At 42.4% G+C, this 13,523-nt stretch overlaps 1 protein-coding gene across 5 annotated transcripts in view; it reads right to left on the reverse strand.

The window, feature by feature from the left end:
- Positions 1-13,523, reverse strand: part of GRIP2 (glutamate receptor interacting protein 2) — a 390,988-nt gene that overhangs the window by 167,352 nt on the left and 210,113 nt on the right. Inside the window, exon 1 of one of the 5 annotated variants that reach the window (XM_083723315.1) lies at positions 12,117-12,201. The exons of the other annotated variants lie outside the window; for them this stretch is intronic. Coding sequence (XP_083579441.1) covers positions 12,117-12,171 — 55 coding nt within the window. The 5' untranslated portion in view covers positions 12,172-12,201. Of the gene's footprint in view, positions 1-12,116; positions 12,202-13,523 lie in introns of those variants that run through there. 5 annotated transcript variants of the gene reach the window in all.

The following is a 13,523-nucleotide window of genomic DNA, read 5'->3' on the forward strand; positions in this document are numbered from 1 at the left end:
GGTGGGAAAATTGAAAGCATCCTGTTGCCTGTGATGGGGCAGGGGGCGGGTAGACCAAGACTCTACCTACAGGTAGCTCACCTGTAGTCAGTTCAAGGTGGGATTCCTAAGACATTAAAAGTTTATGTAAGCCTTGGAGAGAAAGGTAGCAAGAAATGTGTACTGGGATCGTACAGAGGACACTAGGATACTAGCCCTAGGGTATATAATTAGATATTATTTTTGTTTTAGTAAACTCTAGATTTTCTTTTTCATGAACCTGTTGTGGTCTTGTGACAGTTGGAATGGGAGTCAGGGCACTAATATATATCAATTAATTTATAGATAAATAGTTAATTTGTAACTCTACAGAAACCAATACATTTGAAACACCATTGTGTTACTTAGGATAAACGCTCTGCCTCTCTCTGCTGCTCCCTAATTTTTCTGCTTCCCGAAATCAGCAAGACTGCAAACTGTATATTCATAAGAGTTTCTCAGGTCAAAGCGGCTTATTCTCATCTTGGCCTGATTTCAAGAGAAGAAACTAAGGTTGTTATCAAGATATTAAGAAAAGTACTAAGAAAATCATCAAAAGGCAGAAGCAGGATTTCTTTTTCTTTTAAAAAAAGAATGTTAAAATTTCTGTTGTTACAGCAAATGGAGGTTTTGCTTTGCAAAAGAAAACACATTCATAACATCCATCTTTAAATAAGTGGTATTCTACAGTTTTCTCATGTTTATGGATGCTTACAATTATCAACTTCAGATCAAAGGAATAAAAAGAAATTCATTTGCTCTGCTTTTCCTTTCTGGAGTAAACTCATCAAAAGAAAATATTGTGGCTCCCAGTAAGAGTTCTGAATAGTCTGCTTAGGTGGTAGGGTTCTCATTATATACAATATGATCTTTTCCTTGCTTACCAGGCAAGTCCCACTCAGTGTGCGGGCTCTGGAATGCTCTTATGAGCTATTGCAGGATCATCTGACATCTTGCAAGAGCATCGCAGAGCCTGTGCACTGAGTGGGACTTGCCCGGTAAGCAAGGAGGAGAAAAGCTCCTTCCAGTTCTGGAAAACTCAGTGCAAAAAGAGCTTTTTAAGCTCTTCTTTAAAAAGCGGTTAGTTTGCACAAATTCAATACCCTTCAGGGAAGGTATGTCCTCCAGACTGGATTCCCCATGAGCTATTTTATTTCCACCCCATCCTTCCTACAAAAGCTCAGGGTGGTGTATATAGTTTCTTCCATTCACCATCACAATAAGCCAGTGAGGTAGAGAAGCCTGAGAGGTGGTGTTAGGACCAAGGTGACTAACAAACTTTGTGGTAGAGTGGGGACAGATTTCCTTGGTCCCAGAACTCTTAAGAAATGCATCAAATCAATCCACCATAAAACTGCAAAGGACTATCTTGCAAGCATGCACTGTAAGAAGATGATACTCTTCCATTCAGGGGAAAGACGAAGGGAGAATCTGAGGACATCTTCTTATCCTGCCACACCATTACATGTGGCTATAGCATACTTGTGAACTGTGGTGTTGTTTGATGTCCTAAGGCCAAGCCTGTTGCAATCTCCACTGGGAACCTCTAGGAAAACATTGGGTTGAATCCACTGTGAGTCCCAATAAGAGAAAGTCTCACTGAAATTAAGAAGCATGAGTGGCTAGGCTCCATTAATTTCCATGGGTTTATTCTGAGCAAAACTTAGTGGGACTATTTCATATGGTTGGAGGGCAGTAACTGTAAAATATTTTGCATTGCAAACTGTAAAATATAAAACCACCACTGAAACACCGGGTCTTTAAGGCCCATTTAGAAATAGACAGGCATGCCTTGTGAGAAGTCAGAAGGGCATTCCATAAGGATGAGGCCACCGCAGAAACGCCCCTTTCTCTTGTTCTCACCAACCTGATGAATCTAACCTGTGTGCACACTAGCAGGAGCTCCATAATCTATTTTATGCCCTGGGGAAGTTTATAGATGTGAAGGTGGTTCCTCAAATAACCTGATCCCAATCTGTTAAAGGGCTTGAAAGGTCAAGAACTACTGACCACTGGCCCATGCTGGAAATTGCATAACTCTCCTAGCAGAATCTTCCAGATCTGATTGGGTTCCAGGATAGCCATTAGCTTCTCCTGGACAGGAAGAAACAAAGGCCTCCTTTTCCAGCTGAGCCTTGCCTGACTGAGAAGAGCTCCCTGAACTCCATTGTCTCTTACATTTCTGGTCTTATCCTGAGTTTTGACTTGTTTTCCAGTCCTGGCTTCTGATTTGCTTTCTGACCCTGATACCTCTTGGGTAGAGGCACCAGCTTCTCAGGAGGATTGAGAGGACCCAATGCAATGTCCTGACATTGTGTGTGCGGCATCACAAGAAGCCAGGGGGTGGAGCCAAACACCATCTGAACATTGAGGGGGCCTGCCCCCTAAAAAAACCTCCCCCTCCAAAGTGCTTCGGCCCTTAGGAGCTAGCGCCTATCCTATTGGGTCCTTTCCCCCAGTTTTTGACGCCTGGCTCTCTCCAGACCATTGTCCATGCCCAGCCCTGACATATACAAATAAACTAGGACACGTCCAGAAGATTTTATTGGCCTAGGATGTAACCAACTCTGCCTTCCATTCATCCTTATTCAGTGAAACAGTTCCTGCTGTTCATTACGGGGGCAAAGGAAACATCATCACTTGGGTAGCTATGCAAGAAGTGCAGAAGTGAAGTCATTAACTTCTGGAATTAATGAGTGAGAAAGCACTGCTAGTTTGAAAATAAATATATAGGTCTACTCTTTGATATATTGCTGGCAGAGCGGGAAGGTTGAGACACTGTGATGGAGTACAACAGTCTCTCTTTGAAGTTGATAGTCTTTCGTCTTCTGTTAGGTCTCAAAGTTGACAACGCGGCAGTCCTTGTCTAGATCTCCTAAAAGCCTGTCTTTTGAAAACGCCTATCTGAAAGCAGCCTAAGTCTTCTCTGTGTGCCAGACTGACACGAAAAGCTAGCAACTACAGCTATTATTAGTAGTAGTATTAAATTTATAACACAGCCTTCACCAGCAGGTCCTAGGGTTACAACAATTTAAAATACAGTATTAAGGTTAAAACAGAGTAGAGTCACAGGAAAAGTAGGGGCCCTGAAAACACACATCTCAGACACCGATGGCCAGGGTAAAGACCTCGGGTTACATACGCTTCAGGTTACATACGCTGCAGGTTACAGACTCCGCTAACCCAGAAATAGTACCTCGGGTTAAGAACTTTGCTTCAGGATGAGAACAGAAATCGTGCTCCAGCGGTGCGGTAGCAGCAGGAGGCCCCATTAGCTAAAGTGGTGCTTCAGGTTAAGTACAGTTTCAGGTTAAGAACAGACCTCCGAAACGAATTAAGTACTTAACCTGAGGTACCACTGTATATGGCCAGGTCTGGAAAAAAAACACCCCATCCAAATCCTGAATTCTAGTTGCTGGGGGCAAGAGAGGTAGAGAGCCTTCATGTCCTGCTGGTAGACTTCCCAGAGGAATATAGTGAACCATTGTGGGAAAGAGTGTGCTTCATGAGGCACAACTTTGGCCTGAAGCTGCAGAATTCTCCTTATCTATGAGCAGGCCAATTAAAGGCTTAAGCCACAATGTTTCCTCTGTTTGATTCTGTGAGGCTCCAACTAGGATCTATGCTGGTTGTTGGAAAGAACTATAGGCCATTTCAGCCAGGAGTCCTATTATTCTGGCCTGGGAAGTTAAGTGATGGTCCCGGACCAACTGGGTACTACTGAGGAATGCAAATATTGGCTGTTTTCTCTGTACAATTTATAATGAGGTGGTGGTCCTCCCTCTATACCTTCAGCCAGCTTGCTGGTCTCCATTTTATAATCTGTCTTCAACCTGCCCCTGTGGCAATGATCTGCCCTTGACATCTCACTTTTCCCTCCTTGCTCTGATTATTCCCAGTGAGGAATATTACAGTTTTCGTGTCTGCCAGTGCTATTGCTCCACACAAGCCAATTTTTTCTGTTTTTAGAAACCAAATGCCAAGTCCTAACAGGGAGATAGTCAATGAATCTTGGAGAGTGCCTATAGTGGTTTTTTTGGTTTTTTTAAGAAGGTAAGTCATTCAAATAAATGCTGATTTATATAGTATTTCAAAAGTTGCCTGCTTCTCATAATTAATCTGCGAAACATAACAGCATAAAAAGTAGGTTAAAAAAACCCTCGGGATCATTTGTGAAATCAAAAAGAAGAAAGTTCAGCACTAAAGCTAGAACTTTGAATTGAGATGAAATCCAAACTCAGCCTGTCAAAGCTCAAATGTGGAACATGGCTTTTTAAAACAGGTAATTGTAGACAGACAGCAAGGCATGGCAAAATGCTCAGCTTTAAGGAGTTTGATCTATTGAGCAACTGGTTTGCAGACGTGAAATGCTTTTTCATCCCTTCAGATTGACATATTTCCCTTTCCCACCCATAATATAAGAGAAACATAATGCACATAGCCCTTAGGGGGTGTCCTTGGGAAAGAATTGTTTGGTCTTTGTACTACCTAGTCATTAACTCCCTAGACAAAAGATTCTCTTAATCAAAATGTATTTGAAATTTGCCAGTACTGCAGACTTCAAGGGCAAAAATCCAAATCAGAATCCACCCCCCACCCCCAAAAAGGAGAAGGGTGCTGTTTTGGACTACCTGGCCTTCTCAGAATACCACCAAAATATATTGAAATCCAGGTTCAATGTCTGCTATGCAATGAAACTTAGGGGGCCACCGTGGATCAGTCACTATCTTTCAGCCTAACCTGGCTTTCAGGCAGGATGAAATGGGAAGGGGTGGAGGGAATCACATATGCCAGCAGCAGCTCCTTGGAGGAAAGGCAGGATAGAAATGTAATAAATGAATAAAATGCTGGTTTAGCACTAAGGAAGTGAGATGAGGAAGTGGCCAAGTCCCATAGGCAGCAGCCCAGATGGGAGTAGCAGAAACCTGCTTCCTGCCCTCTTTGACAACCCAGTCTAATTGTTTACGGCGTTGGAGGTTACCTGGCACCTGGATTTTTGCATCGCTTTCCATAAATGGCTGCTTTCCAGTGTCATGCTGGGGAGCAGTGGCTTGCTGCCCAGTGCAGCCACAGCCTGGCAGGGGCCGTCTTCCTTAGCCATCCCAACAAGCCAACAGGGAGCAAGCTGGGAGATGTGGCTTCCTCAGTGGACCTGGTGGATGTGGTTTCCACTCAAGTCCACCTTTAATAATATAAGGGAACCATGATGGGGCCTCACCAGCACGGTTTGTTGTTGGAATTCCTCACCCTCCTACCCAGTGTGGTAGGAACTTGCCTGAAGGTGAGTGGAGAGTTTCCCATAGACTTTGCTATGAATTACTCGGTCATTTACTACAATGCAACCTTCTAGATCATAGGTCTAGACTTAGTCAAACTAAAAGCAGACCCATTGAAATCCATGGAGTTAATTATGACAATCCATGGGTTTCAGTGGATCTGCTCTATGTATAAATAAATCTAAATCCAACCATATAACCATGAAACAAACATACGTCGTCTGCTATAGGTGAAAACCAATCTGCTTATGTATACGGTCATTTTCTGTTGGTGAAAACCCACAGTTGTGAATAAGGTTTGTGTCTGACATAATTTTTTTTAAAAAAAAATCCAGGTGTAGTCTTGCAAGTTGCATCCATGCCTAAGGCTGCATGCAAATACAATGCTGTTGTTGCATCCATACCTAACATTATGTTGTTATTTTGAGCAGCAACAGCAGCATTTATAGAGGCCGCCCAGTGGCATCTCTACTGATGTCTAATGCTTAAATCCACAGTTCATGTTTCTGCTACAAGCAAACCTTCAGATTCTTCTTACAGTGAACTGATCAATAACCCACGTGAGGCAGAGAAAATGCAGCTAGTGCAATTACTGGGGTTGTGTGCATTAGTTTTCAGGAATAATCTAATGGGCGATAGTGTGTGCGTTATAAAATAATGACTCCCTTCAGATGTCAAGGAGATGAAGAACTGCACAACTTTTAGAAGACCTGGAGGCAGCCCTGTATCGGGAAGTTTTTAATGCTTGATATTTTACTATGTTTTTATATATGCTGTAAACCACCCAGAGTGGCTGGGGAAACCTAGCCAGATGGGCAGGGTATAAATAATAATAAAAAATATTATTAATATTATTTATTAATTTATTATTATTATTATACTTCATACTGCAATGCTTTGTAATGGTGATGGGCTACTTCATGTAGATACAGGCTACTATAGTGAAAACATTCTATGGAAACTGGGAAAATGATAAGGTGGTTTTCTGTCTACAAACTATACTCTAGATGAGTTGGGAGTAGGGCTTGCCGTACATTGCTTTAAGAGTTGCCATCCAAGAACTTTTCCATATCCTCGAGACAGAGCTGAACAGCAACTGAGGAGATGGTGGGTGGAAGAAATTAAGAAGAGCAAAAAAATAAGAGCAAAAAAATGTATCTCCTCTCACCCCAGTACACTTCCAAGTGGACTAAGAATGTATGTTGCCGCTAGGGATGCTGGGGAATTCTGATGAAAACAGAAACGAGAGCAGAAATTGCTGGTATTTGCTCATTTGTTCCAGGTCTGGAACAGAAATCAATCTGTTCCAAACAATCTGTAACTGATTATGATAGCACGCACGGCCTCCCCACCATATTAGCTTTGTGTTTCCTTCGCATTGAAATGAATGGGGTGGAATAACATAATGAGAGTGTAACGTATGTAATTCATTTTGAAATTTATGTGATTTCAGCACAGTTAACAGCAATAGGAATAACACAGTTTTGGGGAGAAGGCGAACTGCAGCAGAATGGAAGAAGTGGTGCATGCAACAAATACAGGGTAGAACTGAAAAGGATGCCTTCTTACATCCCCAGTTCTAATGCCAGTAACGCAATCTGAACAGACCTCTGGAGGCCTCAGTGTGTTTACATAGGGGTGAGACTGCTCCCTCCTTGATTGCTCTTTTGGGGTGTGGGTAAGGTACACCAAAAAGTTCCAACACCCATAGCTATTAAAGAAATAGGACCCTCGGTGGGTAAAAATGGAGATCCCAGCTGAGTGGAATGAGATTTGTCCATGACATGTGTTTACCCCTAATTACAGGAGTTCCATACCTTACAGTGGGGAGCTGGATCTGTCCCCTTATGGGTCAATTTTGACAGGTGGGCAGGCCCACCCAATTGTCATCCACTTGATGCTGCAATGGTTGTGTTTTGATTGTTTGCAATCAAGCAGTATATTAGTTGTATGTTATTGCCTGGGCAGTCTGAGATGAAACCGTGTGGGCAAAGCACTGTGCCTTTGCTGTCCAAGCCCCAGTCATCAGCTTATTTTTTATTTTGTTTTTGGAGGGGGGTGTTTCCCATCAGTAAGAATGAGGAGAGACACGCATGCGCACACATGCACACATCACTTAGCATGCTCTGCTTCTTCTGACCAAGGTGTTAGTGATTCATCAGCTCCTGCAGGGCTAACCCAGATCTCTATGCTAATGCTGCAGAAAGCTTGTCTGCTCACCTCTCTGTTTGCATCCATTTGTAGCTTTAAAGCTTACACATGTACTGTGTTAATAATTTAGGGACTCCGTCCTGTCTCCTTATTTCTTTCACTTGAGCAAATTGAGTACTATAAGTAAAAACAAAACAAATGAGACCGGTGTTCAGGTCATATTAGATGAGACAATAATTTAAACTTAAAAGGATGTCATATGGAACCAGTATGAGATAGATACATTTGCAGTAGTAGAAATCTCCTGTAATCAATGACCACCTAATCCTTTTAAAGGGAGATGTCAGGGATTGAACCTGGGACCTTGTGCATGTAGAAAGTGTGCTCTATTACTGAGCCCAGGGAACTTTGCTTATCTGCACCATCTTTTCTATGAACATCCTGGCAATTGCATCTAGGGTGATTAAATGATGCTAAACTAAACTTTTTAATATTTGCAGTGGCGTGTTGGGGGTTAGTACTCCTGGTGGAGGACACTTTGTGCTCCTTCTGGGGTAGTGTGTCCACCTCTGGCCCCCACCCTGCACTCACGACAGCGGCTACACTCTGGAAACAGCTTTGACTGGCCAGCTAAACCAAGTGAGGGTAGTCAGTGGGTCTCAAACCCTCAGTGACTTAGGGACTTCCCCTGCATGCAAATTCAGGCTCCAGCGGTTTGAGCAGACGAGACCAGTAGTGGGTCCAATGGTCAAGAAGGCAGTTTTGCCTGTAGAGGGAAGTGAGAGAAATGAGGCATATAGCACTGTGATGTGGATGCACAGCTTTATGTGCATCAGCCGTGTGTAACCAAACTGAAGGTGCCTTATGCACTGTGACAAACATTTGCAAACATCTCGTGATGGATCGCAGACATATTTTGATCCTTTTGCTTATATACGTTCCTCTGTACAACTTTGTTTGTCTTCCTAGTTGCACAGATTTAGTTCTTGGAAGCATCGTATGATTGGGTTCCTGGTTTGCTTTTTTTATATGTCAACTGACAGATGTCTCTTCCGGGCTTGTACAACACAAGAGATAACCAAGGGCGGAAGTATATTAAGAAGAGAATATTTATGGATCAGGGAGAAAACCCTGAAGACTTCATGCGTTCTTGCAGATCACCTCAGTTTCCAGCCTCAGATGCCACACATTAAATGAAACATTTGATTGTGAGAAAATGGAGTTCATAAAAAATAGTGATAATGCAAGTATTTAATTGAGTATCCGATAGCTAAATATGCAGAAGTTGGATAATAGCTATCCTTTCTCCCTTCCTAGCACTTCATTTGAAACCCAATTCCAGCTCAATTTAATCCTTGATCAAAGTAGCAAAATTTAGCACTGGATTAATGCCCATATTTAAAGCTGTCACTAATAAATGTAGGTGATCCACATCAATGTTAAATATATTAGACAAAGCCAGGCAAACTCTTTCAGATAATGCTGAAAACTGTATTTTATTTTATTTTAAAAACCCATCTGGGTAGATTTGCACATTCATCTAAGAGGCACAAGTTTTCAATTTTTGTATGCATTTAGCGGTTCCCTGTCACATACATAGGGATGTATATGCAAACCAACAATTTTCGGTCACCTGATTTCTGATCCCACACTACGGTAAAGAAGTTGATTTTTACTGGCATCAGTAAATGTGCTGCTGGAAATTATATGATACAAGTAGGGGAACCTCAGACTCCGCTCAGGATTTGTGTAGGGTTCACTCCCTGGGTAGGCAAACTAAGGCCCAGGGGCGGGATCCAGCCCAAATCGCCTTCTAAATCCGGCCTGTGGACGGTCAAGGAATCAGCGTGTTTTTACATGAGTGGAATGTGTCCTTTTATTTAAAATGCATCTCTGGGTTATTTGTGGGGCATAGGAATTTTTTCATTATTTTCATTTCAAAATATAGTCCGGCCCCCCACAAGGTCTGAGGGACAGTGGACCGGCCCACTGCTGAAAAAGTTTGCTGACTCCTGGTTTACTCCTTAGCCTTTTCTTCTCCCAAAGATAACCTGCAAGGCAGTGGAGGTTGAGGACCAGAGTTTTCCTTCTCCTAGATGAGCTACCTTCCCAGGCTGACAAGCCCTATCTGACCCTCATCTCTCCTCAACAAGGCATATATGTACAGCTGAATTGGAGGGAGGTTTATGAGCCCCATTACCAACATAATTTCTCTCCTGACGCTCAGCCCTGTGTGAACAATTTCACACCGTTTTACAGTGGAAATTGTAAAAGGTGTGGTGGGCACGTTTCACAGAGGTAAGGAATATTCATGGAATTTACCTCTCCCCATTTCAGTTCAAAACTAATTTCTATAGACTGGGGAACTGTGTGTGAACCATGAAAGGTGCCCATTGCTTTTAGCAGAATGATTGCAAATATATTCCAGTTATTGTAGTATTGGAAAAGATAACCAGAATTAAGCGTTTTATTTTAAAATCCTTTCCTTGCAGTGCAGGAATCCTGAGTGGGAGGAGAGGGGAGACAGATGTTTGCATTAGACAATGAATAAGATTTGGAACCGAAAGAGCAGGCTTGCCTTTCTCTTCCTCACGGGTACATCAGGAATGACAGAAAACATACAAAGGAGCACCGCTCCAAAGCCTGATGCTAAAATGCCTTCACTTGCATGCAGTGATCAATGGCCCAGTTTGAGCTGTTCTCCTTTTACTGCCGTTCACTTAAGGGGGAGCTTTGGTGGTTCTCATTGTCAGAGGCCTGTGCTGTTCTCAGCTAAGGATTTTTTCCTTGGGACTTTATGAAGGGCAAAAAGTGTAGCATTTACTGCCCCCATGAGTGGGAGTGGGACTGAAAATTTTACCAGCAGAAATAATAAGATTGGAATTCGGAAAGTCTCAAAGCGCCTTTGAACTTGGGCACATTGCCTTTCTCTCACCACTAAGCTGCCACCACAAGTAGCTTCTATACATTTAAGACCATGGAAGAAACCATATTGGGAAACACAAGTTCCAGACACAATTGGGCCCTGCCAACTTTCACTTTAGAAACATAAACATGCTTGAGTCTTAACATGCAGAGCTGCTATCAGACTCTCTTTATCATATTGAAGTTTGGAGCTTGCTGTTCTTCTGAATGAGTTTCAAGCAGTATCCAAGCTGTCTCCATCAAGCATGAAGGCTTGATGTACCCAAGCAAAAGAAGCTGAGCTTGTTTCTTTAAGAAAATCAGTAATACACAACCTACATCTAGACTGTGACAATCATTATTGTATAAAAGGTCCATAACTTTGTGTGTGTGTGTGTGTGTGTGTGTGTGTGTGTGTGCTTTAGTCCTTTCTACACCTATATGTTATGCCAATTTTTGTTTTTCCTCTGTTTTCCATTTTTACAATCTGAAGTTCAGTTCTCCACATTTCCACATCAGTTTACATTTTTTTAAAGTCATCATGAAAATTCATCAGCATTTTGGTGCATTTTTTTCTATATGTATATGTTCATGTGTGTGTGTTGCTGTGTGCAGTTTTGCCTAACATATTTTTGCAAAGCAATATTCCCTAATAGAATATTAACCCCCTTGTACATGTATTTTTGTATTACTCTGCTTTGGAACTTTGTTGCAAAATTCAGAGAAGTGTAGATTTTAAAAGATAGCTCTACAGAAAGTGCAAATTACGTGGGTCCCCCTTTAAAAGCAAACTGAATCCATTTTCTGCTCCATCCCTAGCAATGAATGACATACACTTAGATATGCCTGGTACTGTGGATCACATTAATGTCTCGCATTGCTAAACAAATCCAATTTTTTACATTCGTTTTCTCTCTCCATTTTATTACATTTTGCATTCTGCAGTGCTCCCCTTTCATCACAACCCCACTGATCAAGGGTCAGCACAAGAGTACACAAGGATCATATCAGAAGAAAACAAAAGGGCTTTGCCACAGCAGTAAAGTTCTGAAATCAGTCTCTCCCCCCACCCCCGCCACCCAAATACTTTTGAAATTAAAAGCTCTGCAACCAGCACTGGCAGTCTTGCACTCCATGGATAAAACTTGATTAATTTTGTGTAGCGGTATGCTGTAGGTGATGGGAAGTGAATTTGTGCCAATAATTCTTTGACTTTATTAATGAGTTTCAGCCTCGCAATAGATTTATCCTATGATTACTGGAAGCATCTCCCCTGTAACCTGTGATTCATCTTCACTCCCACCCTGCAATCTCTCTTCTCTCAGCCCAACCTTCCGAGAACACAATTGTCAAACAACTTTGCGATCTTGTGAAACCAAGGATGGAACTGTCCATCCCGCATCTGGCAAGGTGCACTAAGAACCCTTCTGTAGGAAGTAGAGATGTATGGAAATCTTTCATTACAGCTTATGCATTGGCACCTGGCAATTAAGAGAAGGGGGGTGAAAAGTTCCAAAAAACCCTCCCCCATAATTGCATTATCACAAGGGTGGGGGAAATGAGCTTCCCCTCCCCCCATCCCCAAACACACAGCAGCCTGAAGGTATGCAGCCTAGTTTTCCTCTTGTCTGGCCAACCCAAAAGTAAAGCATCTAAACTAGAAATCGCTCCACCTTTCTGCTTGCCTCCCCTTTAGAGAATGTCTCTGAGAAAGTCATTAAGATGCTACCCTAATCCCCCCTGCCCCCACCAGGACCCCGGCAGTACCTTTGTTCCGGCGTCTCACCACGCCAAGCCGGCACTTCAGGGAAACAGCAAACATCTTCCCTGGATCGCAGTCTTCCCAATGCCTGCCTCACATAGCTCTCTCTGTATAGCTTCTCCCTCAACACCTCTGCCTGGCTCCGTGAGGGGTTGCTGGCTTTAAATTAATTTATGATTACTGTGAAATGGAGTTGTGCTTCATGTTCTGGCAGAAAGGAGTGAGAGGGAAGGAGCTGGGAAGAGGGGAAGGGAGAAGGGGAACATTTCCCCTTCTCAAGAATTCCTCAGGATTGTGTTTAGCTGTTATTTGTGCCACTCAGGCTAGGTGAATGTGAAATCGCTACTCTACATTTCTGTCTCTGTCCCTCAAATTATTTATACATATCGCAGACACCCTATCATTCTAAGAATCCTTTCTAAGTCCTAGAGTCTAAGATATTAACATAGTCATTAGTAACTGTAGGGTTATTTTTATCCACATGTGTCTCCTTATAAAAACAACACTTTAAAATACAGGAAAGAGCTCTCCATTTCACTGTAAAGTTCTCAGCAAATAAGGAAAAGGGGGGGGGTATTTGACTAAGTTTTATTGAGAGTAGACCCACTGAAATTGATAAACATGGCTATGTTAAGACCATTAAATTCAACAGATTTACTCTGAGTAAAACTTAGTTGAATAAGACTAAGAACATGTATGATAAAAGCCACTGCAAACAAGGAACCCAAAGATGTGAGGATTTGATCTGAGAAATATAAAGGTTATGTCTCACAGTTTTGCCATGGGGTTAAGGGGGAATAACAATGAATTATTAAAATCAGTCTTGCTCAACCTGGTGCCCTGCAGATGTTTTGGACTACAATTCCCATCAGCCCCAGCACACGTGGCCAGTTTATCAGGAGAGCTGGGTGGAGCTCAACAAGCTTGGTGTTTGGGTTGCTCTGCCCAGCAGCTGGTGAAGAGTAAGGAGTAAGAGAGTTAAGCAGCCCATCTATAAAATGTTGCTCTAGTTTCAGCTGGAGGTAGGGGCTCACTTTATTATACCCTTCATGGGTCGAAATTACCATGTGATGTCATAAAACGCAACTGGGCAACTCTGCCCTAAATAAGAAACAGTGGCTCAGGATGGGACTTGGCTAAGGCAGCCAAATGGTGAAGACCAAGTCAGATCACTATAAACCGGCAAAATGAAACAGTGATTCTGCAATAATTAACCAGCTAGGAGACCTAGTCACAATTTTTGGAATTTGCTGAAAACTTGCAAACCCAGTTGGCCAGAGATCAAGCTGGCAGCAGAGGAAGCAAGGGTCAGAACAAAATATGAGAATATCTCCAAGGTGCCCAGAAGCCAATTTACTTGCCCAAAGTGTTTAAAACATGATTATGCTTCATCAGGGGTGAATCTCATGCAG

This window comes from Podarcis gaigeae, assembly GCF_964106915.1.
Source record: "Podarcis gaigeae genome assembly, chromosome: 2".
Classification (NCBI taxonomy): Eukaryota; Metazoa; Chordata; class Lepidosauria; order Squamata; family Lacertidae; genus Podarcis; species Podarcis gaigeae.